Source organism: Protopterus annectens, chromosome 8.part0 (assembly GCF_019279795.1).
Source record: "Protopterus annectens isolate FY-2018-M chromosome 8.part0, PAN1.0, whole genome shotgun sequence".
Taxonomy (NCBI): Eukaryota; Metazoa; Chordata; order Ceratodontiformes; family Protopteridae; genus Protopterus; species Protopterus annectens.
The window spans coordinates 1,227,676,200-1,227,695,630 of NC_056741.1; the positions used below are offsets into that span (position 1 = coordinate 1,227,676,200).

Sequence of the window (19,431 nt, forward strand, 5' to 3'; positions counted from 1 at the left end):
GTTCTGCTTTGTTAATGCCAAAAAGTAGAGAGGAAGTTGTTCTTGTTTTTCTGCAGTTAGGAATGCCATCTGTTTTACTGTGTCCAATTCTGCACCTAAGAAGGTTATTGTTTGGGATGGTATCAGTCTTGACTTTTTTATATTGACTGTGTATCCCAGGGCCTGTAGTAAGCAAATGACTCTTTGTAAGTCTTCTGTTAGCTTGTTTTGTTGTCCGCTTGTATCAGGCAGTCGTCCAGGTATGGATAAACTTGGATTCCCTGAAGCCTGCAGTGAGCGATTACTGATGCCAGGCATTTCGTGAACACTCTGGGCGCAGTAGATAAGCCAAAGGGCAATGCTGAGAATTGATAATGCTCTGATCCTGCAAGAAATCTGAGGTATCTTCTGCAATGTGGTCGTATGGGGACGTGCAGGTATGCCTCCTTGAGATCTAGAGTTACCAGCCAATACTCCTTGCCCAGCATGGGAAGAAGTTGCTGTAGGGTCAGCATTTTGAATTTTGGAACGATGATGAATGTGTTTAAAGCGGACAGGTCGAGAATAGGCCTCCAATTTTTTCTTTTCTTGGTACCAGGAAGAGTCTGGAGTAAAATCCCTTGCCTTGTTCCATAGGTGGTACCCTTTCCACAGCTCTCATCCTTGCTAATTGAGCTATTTGTTTTAAAGCTTCTGTCTTTTGATTTGGTGGTAGGTTTGGCATTCCTCTTTTTCCGGGTAAAGTGTGGAAATGAAACCTGTAGCCTTGGTCTATAGTTTGCAAAATCCACTTGTCTCTTGTGATATAGTGCCAGTTTTTTGAAAATAGTGCTAACTTTCCGCCTAAGGGTGCTGCTATTTGTTCCCTGGTAGGCGGTGTCAAAGCCAAGTCACTGTGATTGTCCTGTTGCAGTGGCAGTGGTTGTGTCTGTGCCTCGTTGGTTGTTACCTTGCCACTGGCGTCCCTGTAGGCACCTCCTCTGGATTGATTTCTGCCTCTTTAACGCCTATTCCTGCCTCTCTGAGTTTTAGAGGAGTCTGGAAAGGACCAATTTTTGGAAGGCCAGTTCCTGCTAAACCTTGGAGGCTGAACCTGTAAGAAATCTTTTACTGTTTGTACAGATTTTGCCTTCTCTTCCATTTTCTTCAGTACCTGTTGGGCAGGAGAACCAAATAAACTGACCTTATCCATAGGAGCATCTAATAGCTTTGCTTTAACATGATCCGGCAAGGCCTGCTCTTTCAACCATGCATGCCTTCTTATAACTGTGCCAGTCATGGCTGATCTAAATGAAGCCTCCAGTGCATCATAGCCACATTTTAAGGAATGGTTACTAACCTGCTGAATGTTATTCACCATTTCTAGAACATATTTCTTATCTAAAGAATCATCCGAGGACAGTTTCTTAGTTAACTGATCAAGCATAAACTCTTGGTATTGGATCATATGAAACTGACAGTTCAATGCTCTAGCTGAGGGAGTAGCAGAGGTGTATACTTTTTTACCCCATCTCTAAGGACCTGGATTCCCTTTCAGAAGGGAGAGGGGTTTTAGCTGAGGTCGAGCTACTGCCTTAGGCCCCTGGGAGATAGTCTCAGGATCTGCAAGGAGCCTTGTATAAATGGTGATGAGTGTCCGGGACCCTGTAGAACCTATCGGGCTTAGCAGGGGCTGGAGGAAAAGTATCAGGAGCAGTGCAAGCATCATTGAATGCATCATCCACAACAGGAAGAACTGGAGGTATAGCTAAAGGCCTATGTTGCGGTAAGTGTAAAAAGGTCCTAAGCCTTTTCCTTGAATCTGAGAAATCTTGCCCCTGCCATTGGAATTGCTCTCTCATGGCATGTAAAGTTTCCCCAAAAGAAAATTCCTCTGGTGGAGAAGCAGAAGGAATCGATTCTTCAGCATCTGAATCTTCATAAGTAGAAAAAGGAGCCTCTGGATGGTCTGTATCATCGGAAGAGTCATCTGAGGACACTGGCTCAGGGGGCTCTGCTCTAGGTCTCTTTTCTGGAGGTTGAGAGGCCCTGTTGGGTGAGATTGGGATCCCCTTATTAAAGAGATGAGATCCTCTGCCAGAGTAAGCATCTGGGAACTGGAACTGGGCCTGTGAGAGGGGGGCTTAACAGGCACAGACTTAGAAGTTTTGGCTGCTTTAGCCCTGGCAAAGGCCTTTATAGACATGGCTGCAGGAGGCCTAGCAGCACCACGTGCTGGGGTAGAAACATCCAAAGGGATGGTGTCCGATAAGTCTTGTGAAACCACAGAAGTAGGTAAAACTTCAGAGGCCGATTCAACTAGGGTAGAGGGGCCTCGGTAGTAGTCATGGATTCGCTGAAGATTGAACCGTTTGCTCGGTTTCGCCGAAACCGAGACACTCGCGTTTGCTTAACCGTGGTTTCGGCCGAAACTGCGGACCGCGAGTGTCGGTCCTTTTCTTTGCGTTTCTTAACAATTTGAGTAGTCAGAGGATCCGACAGCATTATGTACGCAAAATCTGAGCCGAAAAACTGTTCGGCAAACTCCGACCGACGTCTAAGCGTTCGTCGGTTGAAAGCACAGGCTAAACAAGCTGCTACGTCGTGGTCTGGGCCTAAACAAGGTAAGCAGTAAAAGTGGAAATCTTTATGAGGTATTTGTTTCCCACAAGTTAAACAGTTATTCACTTTTTCTGACATCGGCTGAGGCAAGAAAGAGTCCCCAACGGGGTACTTAGCTTTTTAGAAGTCTTCGAAGTAGTATTCGGTAGTAGTAATCTCTGGATCTGACCGACCGGCACTTGCGAACAGCTACTGCATCGGGCGCCACGTGGCAAGAAAGACTGGGGAAAATGGCGTCGGCTGATGCCTTTTTACCCGAAGAACTGCAGCTATGACGTCGGGTGAAGTGCGACACCAGCCGAGGCCAGACCCAGACTTTGGAATCCGGCCGACCGAAGGGCTGCCTGACGACAGGACAACCCATTTGTAAGGACTGCAGATGCATCCTTGAAGGACATCTGTACTATGTTCATCGTGTTACACTGCTGCAGTCATTACACTTGGGTAGAATCCCAAAGCTGAGGTAGGGTGGCTGGTTCTATAAGGCATTAGGGGTGGCTATAAGGCCCTGCAGCACTGCAGTGGCAAAGCCAGCTCTGAATTTAGAGTATAGAGGCAGACAGTAATGCTTGGCGAAGGTATGTACAGAACTCCAAGTTGCTGCTTCCAGAATATCCTTGGTAGGTACTCCCCTGAGGTAGGCAGTTGAAGTGGCTGTTGCTCTGGTGGAGTGAGATCTAATGCTGCTAGGTACAGGTTTTCCATAATATGTGTAGCAGAAACGTATACAACGTCCTATCCATTTTGAAATAGTCTGTTTTGAAATGGCTTTTCCCTGTGCTCCTGCAGCATATGCTACCAATAATTGCTCAGAATTTCTGAAAGCTTTGGTTTTGTCCAAGTAGAAGCGTAACTGCCTGTGAATGTCTAAAGAGTGCAGTAGTCTCTCCCCTTTAGTCTGTGGTTTAGGATAAAAAGTTGGCAGGTGAACAGCTTGGTTTAGAGCTACACTGGATACCACCTTTGGCATAAACGTAGGGTTAGTTCTTAAAGACACCCTTGTCCTGGTGGAAAAAGAGGAAAGGATCCACTGCCTTAAGTACCTGTAATTCTGAAACCAGGAGCAGAGCAGTTTTCCAAGAGATATATTTTAATTCTGCTGTATTAGCTGGTTCAAAAGGACGTAAAGTTAGTTTTTCCAAAACAAAGTTGAGGTCCCAAGTTGGAGTAGGCGCTCTACGGGGCGGTCTTATGTTTTTAGCCCCTCTGAGGTACTGTTTTAAAAGAGGATTAGAGAAAATTGGTGGATCCGTGTTGTAATGAGCAGAGATGGCAGAGGCGTGGATCTTGATGGATGAGAAGGAGAGGCCTTTCTCCAGTATCTCAGTTAAGTATTGCAGTATCTGCGGAATGTTTGGGACAAGAGGGTCAAGGCTGTGAGCTTGGTTCCAGGCACAGAATCTCTTCCATTTATCCGAATAGGCTTTCCTGGTACTAGGCCTTCTGGCCTCCAGAATGACATCCATAACAGCTTTGGAGAGAGGCATTGCTTGCTTGACTAAGGAATATTCCATGCAGCAAGGTTTAAGGTCTTTAGCTGGCTGTGTAGTATTTGATTGTTGTGCTGAGTCAGCAGATGTGGGATCTGAGGCAAAATCCAGGGCGATTCTTGTGTTAAGCTCCTTAAGATTGGGTACCAGTGTTGGCATGGTCAGTCTGGTGCAATGAGGATCATCTTTGGCTCTTCTTGCCTGGCTTTTATGAGTACCTTTGGCAGGAGAGGTAGTTCATAGGTTCATAGGTTGGTACTAGGCTATCAGCCCTAGGGCCTATACAAGCCTAGCCATAACAATTCCCTGGCTATTTCTTCTAGTGGTGGGAAAGCTTATACTTGTAGGTTCTTCCAGCTGAATGAGAGGGCATCCACTTTCCATGCTTGTGGATGGTAACTCCTTGTGCAGAATTTTTGTAGCTGGCAGTTTATTGGGGATGCAAATAGGTCCATGTCCGGGCTCCACCATTTCTGTGTTATCATTCTGAATATTTGTGGATTGAATTCCCATTCGTGGGGATCCATGATGTTTCTGCTCAAGTCGTCTGCCAGTGTGTTTTTCTCTCCTGGCAGGAATTGTGCTTGCAGATAAACTTGAAGGTTTATAGCTGTGTTCCACAAGGTCATGGCTTGTCTGCATAGGGGCTAGGAATGAGTGCCCCCTTGCTTGTTTATGCACCACATAACTGTGGTGTTCCGTCTTTAGCAGTAGTTGTCCTGGATGCAGCAGGTCCTTGAAAGCTATAAGGGCATTTTGTACAGCTAGCATCTCTTTTTGACTAATGTGAAGATGCCTTTGTTCTGCGGGCCACGTGCCCTGAATATATTTGCCTGCCATGTGTGCTCCCCAGGCGTAATCCGATGCATCGGTTGTCAGTGTTTGCCTGGCTGTGGGTTGTGTAAAAGACTGTCCCTTGTTGAGGTGACAAGCTTGAGCCCACCACTGAAACTCCTGTTGAAGGCAAGGGATTAGTGGTATAACAGTTTCCAAACTTTGACAGTGTTGAGACCATACATTCTTTAGGTAATACTGTAGTTTCCTCATATGCAGTCTTGCATATGGAATTAGTAGTATGCAGGACGCCATGTAACCCAAGGCCTGCAGAATTTTTCTTGCAGGGAGTTGGGTCTTCGTTGCCATCAATTGAAAGTATTGAGTCAGTTGTCCTTGCTTGTCTGGTGTGAGATAAGCCATCTGGGCTGTTGTGTTCAAGCTGGCACCCAGGAATATAATCTGTGAGGGCACTAGTTTTGATTTCTTTTCGTTTACTGTGAACCCCAGGCAACTTAACTTTTTTTTTTTTTTTTACAAACGCCAGATGTTTTAGAAGAATATCCTTTCTCTCTGCTTGAATCAGGCAGTCGTCCAGGTACGGATAAATCTGAATTCCTTTCTGTCTGCAAAATGCAATTACTGGTGCCAGGCACTTTGTGAAGACCCTGGGCACAGTAGATAAGCCAAAGGGCAGAGAAGAGAATTGGCAGTGCATTGAACCAGCTATGAATCTGAGGCATCTTCTACAGTTTTGTCTGACAGGGACATGCAGGTATGCCTCCTTGAGGTCCAAATCCACGAGCCAAGCTTTCTTGCCCAGCATGGGAAGAAGCTGCTGTAGTATCAACATTTTGAATTTCAGAACATCCAAGTAAGTGTTTAGAGATGAAAGATCCAGAATGGGCCTCCAGGCTTTCTCCTTTCTGGGTACCAGAAAGAGTCTCGAGTAAAATCCTTGTCCTTGCTCCTGTGATGGCACCTTTTGAATAGCTCTCATATCCATGAGTGCTGTAATTTGTTTTTGAGCCTCTGCCCATTGATTTGGTGGCAGATTTGGCATTCCTTTTAACCTTGGCAGAGTGTGAAAGTGGAACCTGTAACCTTGAAATACAATGTTGAGAACCCATTTGTCTTTGGTGATCACTTGCCAATTGTGGTAGAAGAGTGCCAGTTTTCCTCCCAAGGGGGCTGCCAAGAGGGAGTTGTTTGGCAGCTGTAGTGGGAAGTCATTGGAGCTGCTTTTTATATGGTTGGGGCCTGTCTTCCCCTTCTTTCTGGCCTGATGCAACCCATTGTCGAGGCCTGTAAGGACCTTGTGTTTGACCTCTACCTCTTGGACATCTGTACATTCCCCTTTGAGGTCCGTCTATAACTGGAAAGGACCAATTCTTAGTTGGCCAGTTTCTGCTAAATCCAGGAGGCTGAACCTGTAAGAAATCCTTCACCGTTAGCATAGATTTTGCCTTATCCTCCATTTTCATTAATACCTCTTCTGCCTTAACTCCAAACAACATATCCTGCTGCAAAGGTGCATCCAATAATTTTGCTTTAACATGATCTGGTAACGTATGTTCTTTTAACCAAGCATGTCTTCTAATGACAGAGCCTGTAAGTGCTGCTCTACAGGAGGCCTCTAGGGAATCAAAACCACATTGCAAAGGATGCTTTCCCACTTGTTCAGCTGCATGCAATAAATCCTGCATTTCTTTAAAATTAGGAGGATCCGATTCTGGAAGCATTTTTTGTTTCAACTGAGACAGTAAAAACTGCTGATATTTTAGCATGTGAAACTGGCAATTTAAGGCTCTCGTTGCAAAAGTTGCAGACGTATATACTTTCTTTCCCCATCTGTCTGATGATCTGGAATCTCTGTCAAAGGGAACTGGATTCTTGGCTGATGAGGCCTTAACTCCTTTGGGTCCCTGAGAAATAGTTTCAGGGTCAGCTACAGGGCTTTTATACAGAAATTTATGTGAGTCAGGGACTCAGTAGTATCTGTCAGGTTTAACAGGGGCTGGAGGTAAGGAATCAGGATTTAAGCTGGATTCAGTATACACATCATCCACAATATCTAACACTGGTGGAATAGCAAGGGGTCTGTGTTGAGGTAATAAAAGGAAGTCTCTGAGCCTTTTCTTGGATTCTGAGTAATCCTGGCCTTCCCAGTGGAAATGTTCCCTCATGGTATGTAGGGTTTCCCCAAAGGAGTAGTCCTCAGGCGGTGAGGCTGATGGAATTGATTCCTCAGCATCAGAATCCTCATAAGAGGGTAAAGAGTATCCTAGGTCTGAGGATGAATCAGAAGAGATGGACACCTGGTCAGATGAGTCATAGTCTGCATCCTGTCTAGGCCTTTTATCAGGAGGGGGATGGGACCCCCTGATCAGAGTGATTAGGTCTTCGGACATTTTGAGCATTTGTTTCTTAGGCATGGAGGCCTGTCCTGGAGAATGCTGTATTTGTTTCTTTGATTTTAAAGGAGGCTTAGCCTTAGCTGAGGGTTTAATGCTTAACTAAGTAGGTCTAAAGACACCCTCTGAAGCTGTTGGTAGCTCAGCTACTCCGGATCCCTCTGAAAGGTTAGCCTCGGTAGGCTGAATAACTTTTGCGTCCGAAGGCCCAGCCATCTCCACGTGGGAGTCAGAGGTGGCCTGTGGTTCTACAGAAGCGGTAGTCAGGGGCTGCGAAGGCACCTCGCTGAAAACCGGAGAACCGGCGACTGGCCTAGAAAAGGCTTCGTCAGCTTTGGGCCTCGGATGCCTATCCTTGTTCTTTGCGCTTTTTGTGTATTCCAGTCGTCGGAAGTTCCGACGGCATGGTATAATTGAATTTTCTACCAAAATAATGTCGGGCAAAATCAAACCGACATTTAATAGTGCGCTTGTTAAACCTAGCACACAACCAACAACCGGTGATGTTGTGGTCTGGGCCTAGGCATGGGATACAATAGGAATGGAAATCATTATGAGGTATTTGCTTCCCACAAGAAATACAGTTATTAACTTTTACTGACATCGGTCTGAGGCAAGAAAAAGTTTCCCCAACGGGGTACTTAGCTTTGTAAAAGACTTCAGTTCTGGATTCGGAATGAAAATCTCAGGAGACGGCCGACCGGCACTTGCGAACTGCTTTTACTTCAGGCACCGCGCGGCAAGAAAGACGGAAGAAAATGGCGTCGGCTGCATCTTATATACCCCAGTCGCATTGATGTCAGGGAGGAGGCGACAGCAACAGACACTGGACCAAGACTTTGGAACTCAGGCCGACTGGGGAACTGCCTGATGGCAGGATAACCCAAGTGTAATGACTGCAGCAGTGTAACACAATGAACATCTACAGTACCCAAAAACAATCTCAATTTTTTTTTTTTCTCAGAGAGCTACAGGTTTCAGACGCAAAGTAGGTACAAGCACCAAAAGCAGGGAATAAAAAAAATGTACAAAATGAAAACCATTCAGACCTTGTCTCACCATTCACACAAACCACAAAATGGAAAACAAGAAGAGGAAAGGTCAAGTTAACTACATACGTCATTTTCTGTTGCATTCTGAGGCAGAAGTCTCAGCATGATGATATTACTGGGCTTTCCCTCTCCTAAATCTCCTTTGTAGTCCACATCATGGAAGTCACCATCTCCAGGGAATGGAGAGGACTCATCAGGACTGTCATACATCCCAAATCTGTCAGACTCATCTTGGCTGTCTTGATCCTATTTACAAGAAAAAACGAAAGGTGTTTAAAAGAAAAGGCAAACTGCATAAAATAAGCAAAAATCCATTAAAGGCCTCAATCTACAATAAGAGCATTTTAAATCAGCATCCAGTCCAACCAATTTACCTTTTTAATGGAACCACAGCCAACCTCCAGTCAAGAAAATCTTAGCAAAAAAATAACTGCAAATTAAAATACAGATGTTTAATGTAATAAACATTTCACATAATTTCTAATTGCAAAGCTAAAAGCACCAGACTCAATCTGCAGTTCAGAGACACCTGAGAAGACAAAGCACAATTTACTGCCAAGACTAAAATGAGATGCACACAGCAAGATGACTCCTCAAGAAATGGAAAAAATCAGCATCTTAAAGACAATACTTCTAGAATGAAGTACAATGTAACAAAAGCACTTAAGTCACCCTTGGCTTCATAGCTCTCAACCTTCTATCTCCTAAATGAGGAACACTAGCCCTCATTGTGGAAGAAATGGGCAAAATGTGGAACACATACTAACAGCTTACAAACAACTTCAACTAGGAAGGTCATAGGATGGTTAAAGTATTTTGGTTTTACTTGTAAAGATCTTTTAATGAATTAAATGAAAAAATATATATATTTTTTACTTTATATTCTGTTTATTTGTATGTAATATATATGTCACTGCCTATGCTTAGAGCTTTTCTCCCCGGGCATCTACTGAAAATGGACATATATCCAATTATAGCCCAGTAAACAAATGTAAAATAAATTAAAAAATAAACTAATATGATTCATTTCTATTTACCATGGATTTCACTTAAATGCCTAACACTGAATGTTGGTCAGAGCCTTTCAATGTGGAACTTTGAGGAACACAAACTTTTTAAGACCCCCCAAATGAGGCACATTCCTCATAATGAGGTACACTTGAGAGGTATGCATGGCTTACAGCTGTGATGGAAAACAGAAGATTCACCCTGAAAAATAAACTTACTACAGTAAAGGACCAAGTCACAAATGGAACAGCATTAACAAAGGTAAACCTCAGGAAAATGCATGACAATATTGCATTAAGAATGTCACCACATGCTAAGCACATTTTTAATTAAGGAGTTATGCAACAAAGCAGAGACCATCATGCCCATCAAAAATGGACACCAGCATCAACATGATCTTATACAACCCTGACCTTTATTTCTTAGTACTAGCCTGCCATTGTAATATGTGATGCTTCTGTTTTTAACATCTCTGCTCAAACATCGGAGCTTTAAACATCTTTGACAATTCTGAAAACAAAGCTGTAAATTTCACAAACGACGCCAGCAAACGAGGTTTAGAAAGGATACAGGTTAAAGCAGGGCTATATGGCGACATTAGGACTAAAACCTTGCGGAATCTGCTCCTTTGAGTGCTCAGGTTGCAGTGATGCCTGTTAAGAGTCTGAGGAACAGTTATACCCCTGATGACCCGACGTCATGGAAGAAGCGACAGCATCCGACACAGAAATCCAAAGACTCTGGTATTCGGCTGACTGAGGGCTACCTGCAGGCAGATAATCCAAGTGTGAGGACTGCAACAGCACACAACAGGAGATTTTGCACAACTAAATCCTCTTTTGGGGGGGGGGTCTTGTATTTAAACAAATTAAAAAATAAAATAAGAGGAAAAAGGCAACCAACTGAAATCTGGCTGACAAAATTCCAACTTTCTGCCCCCAGAGATTTACTCTACTTCAGTTGAGCTCATCATATACACAGCACTAGTTAAAAGTTATTTGCTGTTTCTGGGAATGTCAGCCAAGTACCTGCCCTCAAAGTGGAAGCAGCGCACAAAGGAACACAGACCTGGTACACTACCACAAAGGCAAGCATTGATAGACTGCAGCATGTGCCAGGTGGGGTCCAAGAGCAGAGAAAACACATTTAAAAAAATGAATATCTGTTATTTGTCTATTGGCACCTTTGTATGTTGTACTTCAGCTTTGTTCAATCTACAATGTGCGAGAGTTTTCTGTCTCGTGCTAGTGCTCAACTTTCTGATCTTCCACTGTGGGGGGGGGGGCAAGGGGCAATACAGGTCTAAACACTTGTTTTTTGACATCCCAAAACCATGCTGGGTTCTCTATCTAAATATGATGCACACTGTTAAGGCTATGAAATGTAGCTTCCGTGGTACAGGGTTTGATTCCTTCTGCCTTCACTGGCCTACTGTGCAACCTTATACAAGTCATTTAAGTGCTTCTGGGTTGCTTCTGAAAGGTAGTGTGCCCAGTAGGTCTCTATCTGGTTAATAGATATTAGAACAGTCCTCCTAGATGCACTAGAGGTCTGCATCAGAAAGCACCTAAAAAGGGAGTTGTGGGCAGCAGCACACACTCCAGGTGGTGCCTACTGGGGACAGATTCAGGTGGACCAGACACTTCAGGCACCAACACTGGTGCACACTACTCTCCAGAAGGGACAGCAGAGACTGTACGCATTGTTAGGGCTTACTACCTGGATGTTTAAAAAAATGGTTCTAAATGACATGATCATATTAACCAGTGTCACCTGAAAGTGGCAAGGGTATTCATTGGTGCTAAGTGGGTTGAGGACCTAACCTACACTAACATATGCCACATTAACCCCTCCCCCCTTTTCTACATGGGGTCAGGGTGTTATGTCAACTGTTGCTGTCTCTATACAATACCACTCTCCTACCTTCAACACTCGTGCCCATCACAGGTGGTCTCTCACAGTCCATCTACCTCTTTGCTGGACACCTTCATTCTCTGCTTGTCTGTCCGAAATCTTCACCAAACTGTCCCCTGCTTTTCTGAAAATGGGTCCAAACCACTGTAAACTGTTCTCTGACTTCTGCTCTTGTATCCTCATTTCTTTGGCTGTCCCATTGTGTGCATCCTAACACCCATCTCAGGCATTTCCATCTCCTATGGCTTCCACAATTGCTCTGCCTTTACTGCCCAGGTTTCTGTACCATACAAAAGTACTAGTCCCACCACAACGCTATACATTTTCTGCTTCACTAGCATTCTCAAGTCACACTACACCTGACACTGTCAGCTTGCTGCTTGCCCCTCTGATTCTAGCTTTGACCTCCTCATTCAAACTTCCCTTCTCCTCAACCACCAGCTATTAATTTACTCCACTATTTTCTCTTATAGGTTCATAGGCAAGTACTGGGGCTATCGGCCCTAGGGCCTATACAAGCCTAGCCAAACGAGTTCCCTGGCTTTCACCACCCAAGAAAATTATTTTCCTGTGCCCGTTGAGCAGAGCCACAGCAGTGATTACTGGGGTGAATTTCCTATTAGAGATCAACATAGCCTTTCAGGCTTTATGATAGATAATAAGAAGTTATGTACCTACCATAACGTTCCATGTTAGTTGTCTTCTCTCGCCTTCTTTCTTGCTTGATGGGTTCGGAGCCGATCCTCGGCTCCGACTCGGCACTTGCTAAGCTCGAGAGTCACTTTTACCAGCTCGAGGCAGCCCCATATCCCATGATGCAAGGCGGTAAGTACCCAGATCTCGTTTGATGACAAAGGGCAATAGCACCAAGCATAAAAAAATACTTCCCAAAGGAAGAAAGAAAATTACAGATGGAAGAAGGACCAGGTCTGAATGGTCTTCAGCATAACAGTTTCTTATAACAAGGTCTGTCCAGGCCAGGGGGAAGGAGGGAGGGTCGCAAGAAAGAAGGCGAGAGAAGACAACTAACATGGAACGTTATGGTAGGTACATAACTTCTTAATGTTAAGTTGTCAATCTCGCCTTCATTCTTGCTTGATGGGACCGCGTCCTAGCACCTCTATCCTGGGTGGCTCAATGGAACAAACTCTTGAGGACTGTAGAGCCAAAACTGGCTCTGTCCCTGGAGGCCAAGTCCAATTTGTAATGGGAAACAAAAGTGTGAGGAGTGGCCCAAGTGGCGCTGCACAAATAGTGTCCAAAGGAAGTCTAGCTTGAAAAGCTGTAGAAGTAGCTAAGCTCCTAGTTGAATGTGCTTTAGGTTTTGAGCACAGCTGTTTTCCCCTGAGCGTATAAATTTCAGAGATGACCGAAGAAAGCCATCTGGACAAGGTCACTTTAGAAACAGGAAGGCCTTTTTTATTATCCGCATAGGAAACAAAATGTTGATCAGATTTTCTAAAATTTTTTGTTCTGTCCAAATAATATCTAAGTTGATGGTGGACATCAAGATAATGTAGCTTTTGTTCAGCTCTATCTGAATAGTTAGGGAAAAATACAGGGAGATCAATGGATTGATTCAAATTGTTCTTTGAAGCGACCTTAGGCAAAAAGGTTGGGTTAGTTCTCAAGGATACTCTGTCTTTGTGAAAAACCAAATAGGGGGGTCGAACCGAAAGAGCATGAAGTTCAGACACCCAGATGTAATAGCCACTAGGAATAAAGTTTTCCAAGAAAGATATTTCAGGGAACAAGAAACAGCTGGCTCGAAGGGGGGAAGAATCAAGGATGTCAGCACTAAATTTAGATCCCACTGAGGAGGAGGATTCCTGATTGGAGGCTTTAGTAGGAAAATTCCTTTCAAGAAGGCCCTGCAGAGCCTATGGGACATAATATTATGATCTGCGATCCCGACATGAAAGTTGGAGATAGCAGCCAATTGAACTCTGACTGTGGAAGAAGAGGAGCCTGCATGAAAAATCTCTGCTAAGAAGTCCAGGACTGCCTGAACAGGGGCAGTAAAAGGATCAATATTCTTGGCCTTAGCCCAATAAGAGAAACGTTTCCATTTGCTTGTATAAATCCTCCTGGTAGAGGATTTTAGTGAAGCTACTATGATGTCTCTAACTGGGTTAGAGATCAAAGGAAGCCTGGCTAAGGAAGGAAGTGGAGCAACCATGCTGTGAGGTTGAGAGAAGGGACTGACCGGTGCAGCTGACCCGATTGGTGAATCAGAAGATCTGGCACTGGGTCCAGATGCCACGGCTGCACCAAAAGGTGATGATGGAGGAACGGAAACCAAACTTGTCGAGGCCAGTAAGGGGCAATGAGAATCAATTTGGCTCTCAAACCGGTAGCTTTCTGGATAACCTGAGGGATCAGAGGAAATGGAGGGAAGGCATAAAGAAGTCCCTGGGGCCAATCCTGGGTCAGAGCGTCTCTGGGGATGGCCTGATGGAGGAAGAGGGAAGAAGTCTGGGCATTTGCCGTTGTGGGGAGTAGCAAAAGATCGCAGCATGGCGACCCCATTCCAGAAAAATCTCTTCCGCTATAGATTGCTTGAGAGACCACTCGTGAGGCATGAGAATAGCTCTGCTCAATCTGTCCGCTACAATGTTGGTTTTCCCAGGGATATGCGTTGCTACCAGAAACCGATGAGAGGAGATCGCCCATTGCCATAGTCTGGCGCTTCTCGACACAAGGGGTAGGACTTGGTTCCGCCCTGTTTGTTGATATACCAAACTACAGACATGTTGTCTGTGTGGACTGCAATTGTCCCTACGGGAAGAAAGTCGTTGAGGGCTTGCAACGTTAAAAGCACTGCTCTCATCTCCAGGACATTTATGTGCAGGTGGTACTCGAACGGCTGCCACGTCCCATGAACCATCCTGCCCTGATAATGACCCCCACCCGATCAGGGAGGCATCCGTGGTGACAGTGGCTATCGGGGATGGGGTTACAAAGTACCTGCCTTGGTGAACCTGAGGAGATGTGATCCACCAAGCAAGATGCTCTTTGCATGTCTGTGTCACCAGAATCTGGTGACGCATTGGAAGTTGCTGGTATGACCATTGTGTGAACAGCATCCACTGAAGAAGGTGCATGTAGAATCGAGCCAGGGGAAGAAGAGTAATGGCCGCAGCCATGAGACCTAATACCTTTAGAACCATTCTGGCCTGAACTTTCTTGTTGGCCAGAATGATCCTGACATGACTCTGAATGTCTGAAACTCTTTGATCTGTAAGGGTAGCTGACATCCGAACAGTGTTTAAATTTGCGCCTATGAAGGTAATAGACTGGCAGGGCGATAAGGATGACTTTTCGAAGTTGATTGAGATGCCCAAATGAGAACAAAGGTCTATTGTGTAATCCCTGGCTTGTATAAGCTGATGCCTGGTGGTGGCTGACAGGAGCCAGTCGTCGAGATACGGAAACACCTGGAATCCTTGACGTCTCAGGTGAGCCGTGACCACTGCCATGCATTTGGTGAACACTCTGGGGGCTGTAGTGAGACCAAAGGGCAGGGCTCTGAACTGGAAATGACTGGACCCCAGCTGAAAGCGGAGAAATCTCCTGGAGCGTCTGTGAATTTTGATGTGATAGTACGCATCCTGAAGATCTATTGAGCACATCCAGTTGTCCTTCTGTAAGAAGGGCAGAATTGACTGAAGAGTGACCATTCGGAATCCTGTCTTCTTGACAGACTTGTTGAGTCTGCTGAGATCCAATATTGGTCTCCAGTCTCCCGTCTTTTTGGGGACCAAAAGAACCTTGAGTAGATTCCGGCTCTGAATGGTCTATTGTAACTGGCTGAATGGCTCTTTTGCAGTAGTTTTGAGACTTCTAACTCTGCAATTTCCCTTAGACCGGGTGGTACATCTGGAAGGGAATTTGAGGGAAGGGACTTTCCTCGAAAGAAATTATGTAACCCTTGGATATGATCGACTGTACCCATCTGTCTTGAGTGAGGGAATGCCAGGCTTCTGGGTACAGTGATAATCTTCCCCGACTGCCTCCAAGGAGGGACAGCCGGGCAACACCTCAGGGATGCTGAAAGGGCTTGTCAGAGAGAGGCTCTCTGTTTCCCTGGTTTTCGACCCCTCTGCCTCTAGGCGGCGTCTGTTGTTGTTACCCCTCTGCCTCTAGGGGTAAACTGACCACGTGAATCCGGCGTGACTCCTTGGGATTTACGGAACCACATTTTCCCACCTTTCTGTCCTTTGGGATAAGGTATAGAAGGGGTGGAAAACCGGACTCCAACAGCAGAAAGAGTCTTGCCGTCCTGTTCGCACCTGGTCAAGGTTTCCTTCACCTGAGGGCCAAACAAAGCTGACCCATCAAAGGGAGAATTTGTGAAGGACGCCTTAAAGGGATCCATAAAATCACATAGCCGCATCCAGGCTTGGCGTCTAAGAGCCACACCTGTACCTGCGGCTCTACTCGCTCCATCCGCAGCATAAGATATTAGCCGCATGGAGGAGTTTGCAATGGAATTGAGGGTTCCTAGCTGCGAAGCAATTTTTCTTGAGCCCCTGCAGCTGTAGGATCCTGAACTACTTCACCCAGCTCCTTAAGGATATCCCTCTGGAGTCTGGTGAAGTGACATAGGTAATTCAGCGAGCATAGCAAAGGTCGCTGAGGAAAACATCCGCTTACCGTACCTATCCATGGTCCTAGAGTCCTTATTAGGAGGATGGACAGGCACGGAAGGATCTGCAAGTTCCTTTTGGTGGCGCAGCCACCACCATGGCATCAGCGGGGACACCCTTAGTGAGGAATTGTTTGTCACGGGGCAGTGATAAATTTTGAAGGCCTCCTAGGGACTGGCTCTACAGAGTCAGGAGCTGCCCACGCCTTCGTGCAATAACCTGCATAAGGGGGTCGAAAGGCGGAGACACCCAGGAGGTGGAGGGCCGAGATCCAAACGCCTCTAGGTATACTGATTCATCCTCAGAGGGATTGTTGGTGGGCCAGTTTCCCCTCTGTTTCAGGAGTTCTAGGATGTCTGAGAAGGAGACATCCTCAGAGGGGGATCTAGGGATCCCTCTGACTCATCAAAATCAGTATCCAGTGACAGACTTGCGGGAGTCTACATGCTTCCTCTTACAAGTCCTCTTCCTAGGAGGATCTCCCGAAACATCAGGAGAATCCTCGGAAGAGGGGGAAATTCCCAATGGGGAAACCTGAGGCGGAGGATCTCTGGGTCCTGTAGCAAGAGAAGTGGCAGAGATGTCAACAGGTACTATAGAGGGAGGAGCTACGGGAACAGACTGCTGACTGATACCAGTGGCCAGCACACTCTTCATCACCTCGAATGCTCCCCTCCCAGGCAGGTCCGAGAGAACCCGTTCAAGAGCTAGGAACTCCAGGGACCACCGAAGGGAAGTCTCCGAGGCAGATGTCGGAGCCGAGCTCACCAAGGCCGAGGCTCCAAGGGAAGAGCGGGCTCGGACAAGGGTCCGATGCCACTCACCCCTCGGAGGAGACCATGGAAGCCCGACCACCGAATCCCTCTAAGGAAGGTCTCAAGAGGAGATAAGAGTAGAGGCTGAAGGAACAGAAGGGGTATCCGTCCTCCAGCCGTAGCAGTAACCATTCCCGAAGACTCCAACTCCAAGCTCTGGGGTAGAGTTGAAGGAGGAACTGTAACGGGGTGTGGACCAACAGTCGTCTGTTGAGACGGACTATGTAACATTTGGGCCAGTACCTGTGACTTAAGTAATCTACTGACCACTCTCTCTAGGTCATGATCTGACAGTCTGGATGACCTTGAAGATCGGCTCCGATGGCTCCGTTCCGAAAGAAGAGGTGAAGCCGGAGCCGAAAGTATCGGCTCCAAGGAAGGAGACCTCGACCTCTTCCTGGAATGAGCCATCGGAACCGATAGCATAGATCCTGTCAGAGCCGACTTCTCGGAGCCGACAGGAAGCCTCGATGTATCGGCTCCAGCCGGAGCCGATACAGCCACCAAAGTAACGGTGTCGGAGCCGACACCGATGCCTGTGCCACATGGGTGTCGGAACCGATCGTAGCAGACACCGAAGTGGTCCATGCAGATTCGGCACCGATAGCCATCGGCGCCGAAGGCTTTGTTAAGCCAGAATCGGCTCCAGCCAGAGCCGATCTCGACTCGGAACGAGTCGGAGCCGAGGCCGCAGGCTTAGAAACAGAAGCCTGGGCCTTGGAAGATTTAGCTGATTTTGATGGAGCCGACTTAGCCGGAGAGCCCTCCGGCTTAAGAAGGCCCCTAAGTATCAGCTTGTTGCGTCTTTCCTGCAGGACTCTCTGGCTGAAGGAATGACAAATAGCACAGGAGTCCTGCAGGTGAAGAGGCCCCAGGCAATACAGGCAAGAAGTGTGACCGTCTGTCAGAGACATCTTCTGACAGCACGAGTCACACTTCTTAAAACCTGAGACCCTCTCCTTTGACATGGTGCTTAAAACACACACACACACCAGTCAAAAAATTTAAATTAAAGAAAATACCAAAAGGTATTCCTAAAAACAAACACACACACACCCTAACAGGGAGGGGATGGGATGGGTAAAGTTTGACTAAAAAAAATTAAAAGAGACAGGGAATTTCTGTCAGGAAATCTAAATAATTAACTTATAATTAACAATAAAGGGTTTTTTAACAAAAAGGGGCTTTAATATCAATAAAGTGAATCACTTACCAGGAGCTGGTAAAAGGAGGACCTCATAAGCGAAGCGGCAAACGAGATCTGGGTACTTACCGCCTTGCATCATGGGATATGGGGCTGCCTCGAGCTGGTAAAAGTGACTCTCGAGCTTAGCAAGTGCCGAGTCGGAGCCGAGGATCGGCTCCGAACCCATCAAGCAAGAATGAAGGCGAGATTGACAACTTAACATTTTATTATTATAGGTTCTTGTTTTGATATCAGCGTATCATCCATTAGACACTATTTATTGGGCAATATTTTTGTTTCATTTTTTGGTTCGGTTGGACTCACTTCTGAAGTTGGCAGCATGGCTCTCATCTATTATACAGGGTTTATCTGTGGACATGGATGATTTATCTGTGTTTGGTTTAGACAAGCATGGCTTGCCATCCACCACTGATACTCTGGGAACTGATTTGGACGCACAATGCAATATATTTTTTAATAGATTGGGTAAAAATATGAAGATGGTTAGGAACAATGTGTGGCATTTACGTCTATTTAAAGCATATCAGCAGAAACATATCACTCCACGGGGCCTTAGGGTTAAGGTACAACCTCTGGTCTCTAATATTGATGACCAGCTTATCGAGGATTGGGGTCATATTCAACAGTTGGCTTCTTCCAAAATTGTGGATGCTTTGGCTAATTTTTATGAGCGTAAGGTACAACAAGGTGTCAAAGATTTGGAAACTGTTTGTTTGGAGACTAGTAAGTTTGAAAATTGTGATTCATTCATGTTACAGGTTAAAAAACTCACCACAGAATTGTCCAAAATGGAAAGTACTTTAAAGGATAGAAAAATCAAAAAAATTCTTAGGGATGTGGGTGATTATGAGAGGGGTAAACCCTTTGATACATCGAAAAATGTTTCTTTCAGATTACCTAGAGATGATAACAAGTATGACAAGAGATCATCCACTCCCAAAAGAAAAAGGCCCAAATCTATTCTTAAGAAAAATTTTGGTTTCTCTAATGGCACTTCTGGTGAGGATACTTCCTCTAATACTGAAGGGGAATCTGATACACTCTAGAGAGGGATCCCCCAAAGCCAAGAGGGACAATTCTTTACACCCTCCCAATTCAGATACAGACGAGGGGGGCGGAAACATAAGAAACGTAACATCCAAACAGAGTTTGGAGGCATTGTTGAAAATCATGACACAATAATAAGTTCTCATTATAATGTTCACAATATTTCATCTGTTGATTTGACTGATGCACAACTCAAATTATTAAATAAAGGGCTCAATTTTGTTCCTGGGTTCTTTGTCTCTGAACAGTCTTTGGCTCAGGATGTGACAAATTTTTGTCGAATTTTAAATCTGAATTTGTTTTTTGACAATATTGACTGTGATACATCTGGTGATACATGTTGTGATTTTAGGTTTAAAAAGTCGACATTTAATCCACCTATGTCACATCTAGTAGGGGTATTTCAAAAAAATGTCCTTCGGGATATACACTGTCATCTCAAGGACTTTCCCATTACTTATAATAATCTGTCTGTTGATGA

At 45.4% G+C, this 19,431-nt stretch overlaps 1 protein-coding gene across 2 annotated transcripts in view; it reads right to left on the reverse strand.

Annotated features, from left to right (window-relative positions):
• Positions 1–19,431, reverse strand: part of LOC122809322 (RNA-binding protein 10-like) — a 1,914,178-nt gene that overhangs the window by 1,640,034 nt on the left and 254,713 nt on the right. For both annotated transcript variants that reach the window (XM_044080723.1, XM_044080722.1), the window contains exon 5: positions 8,377–8,556. In XM_044080723.1, the coding sequence (XP_043936658.1) occupies positions 8,377–8,556 (180 nt within the window). The remainder of the gene's footprint in view (positions 1–8,376; positions 8,557–19,431) is intronic.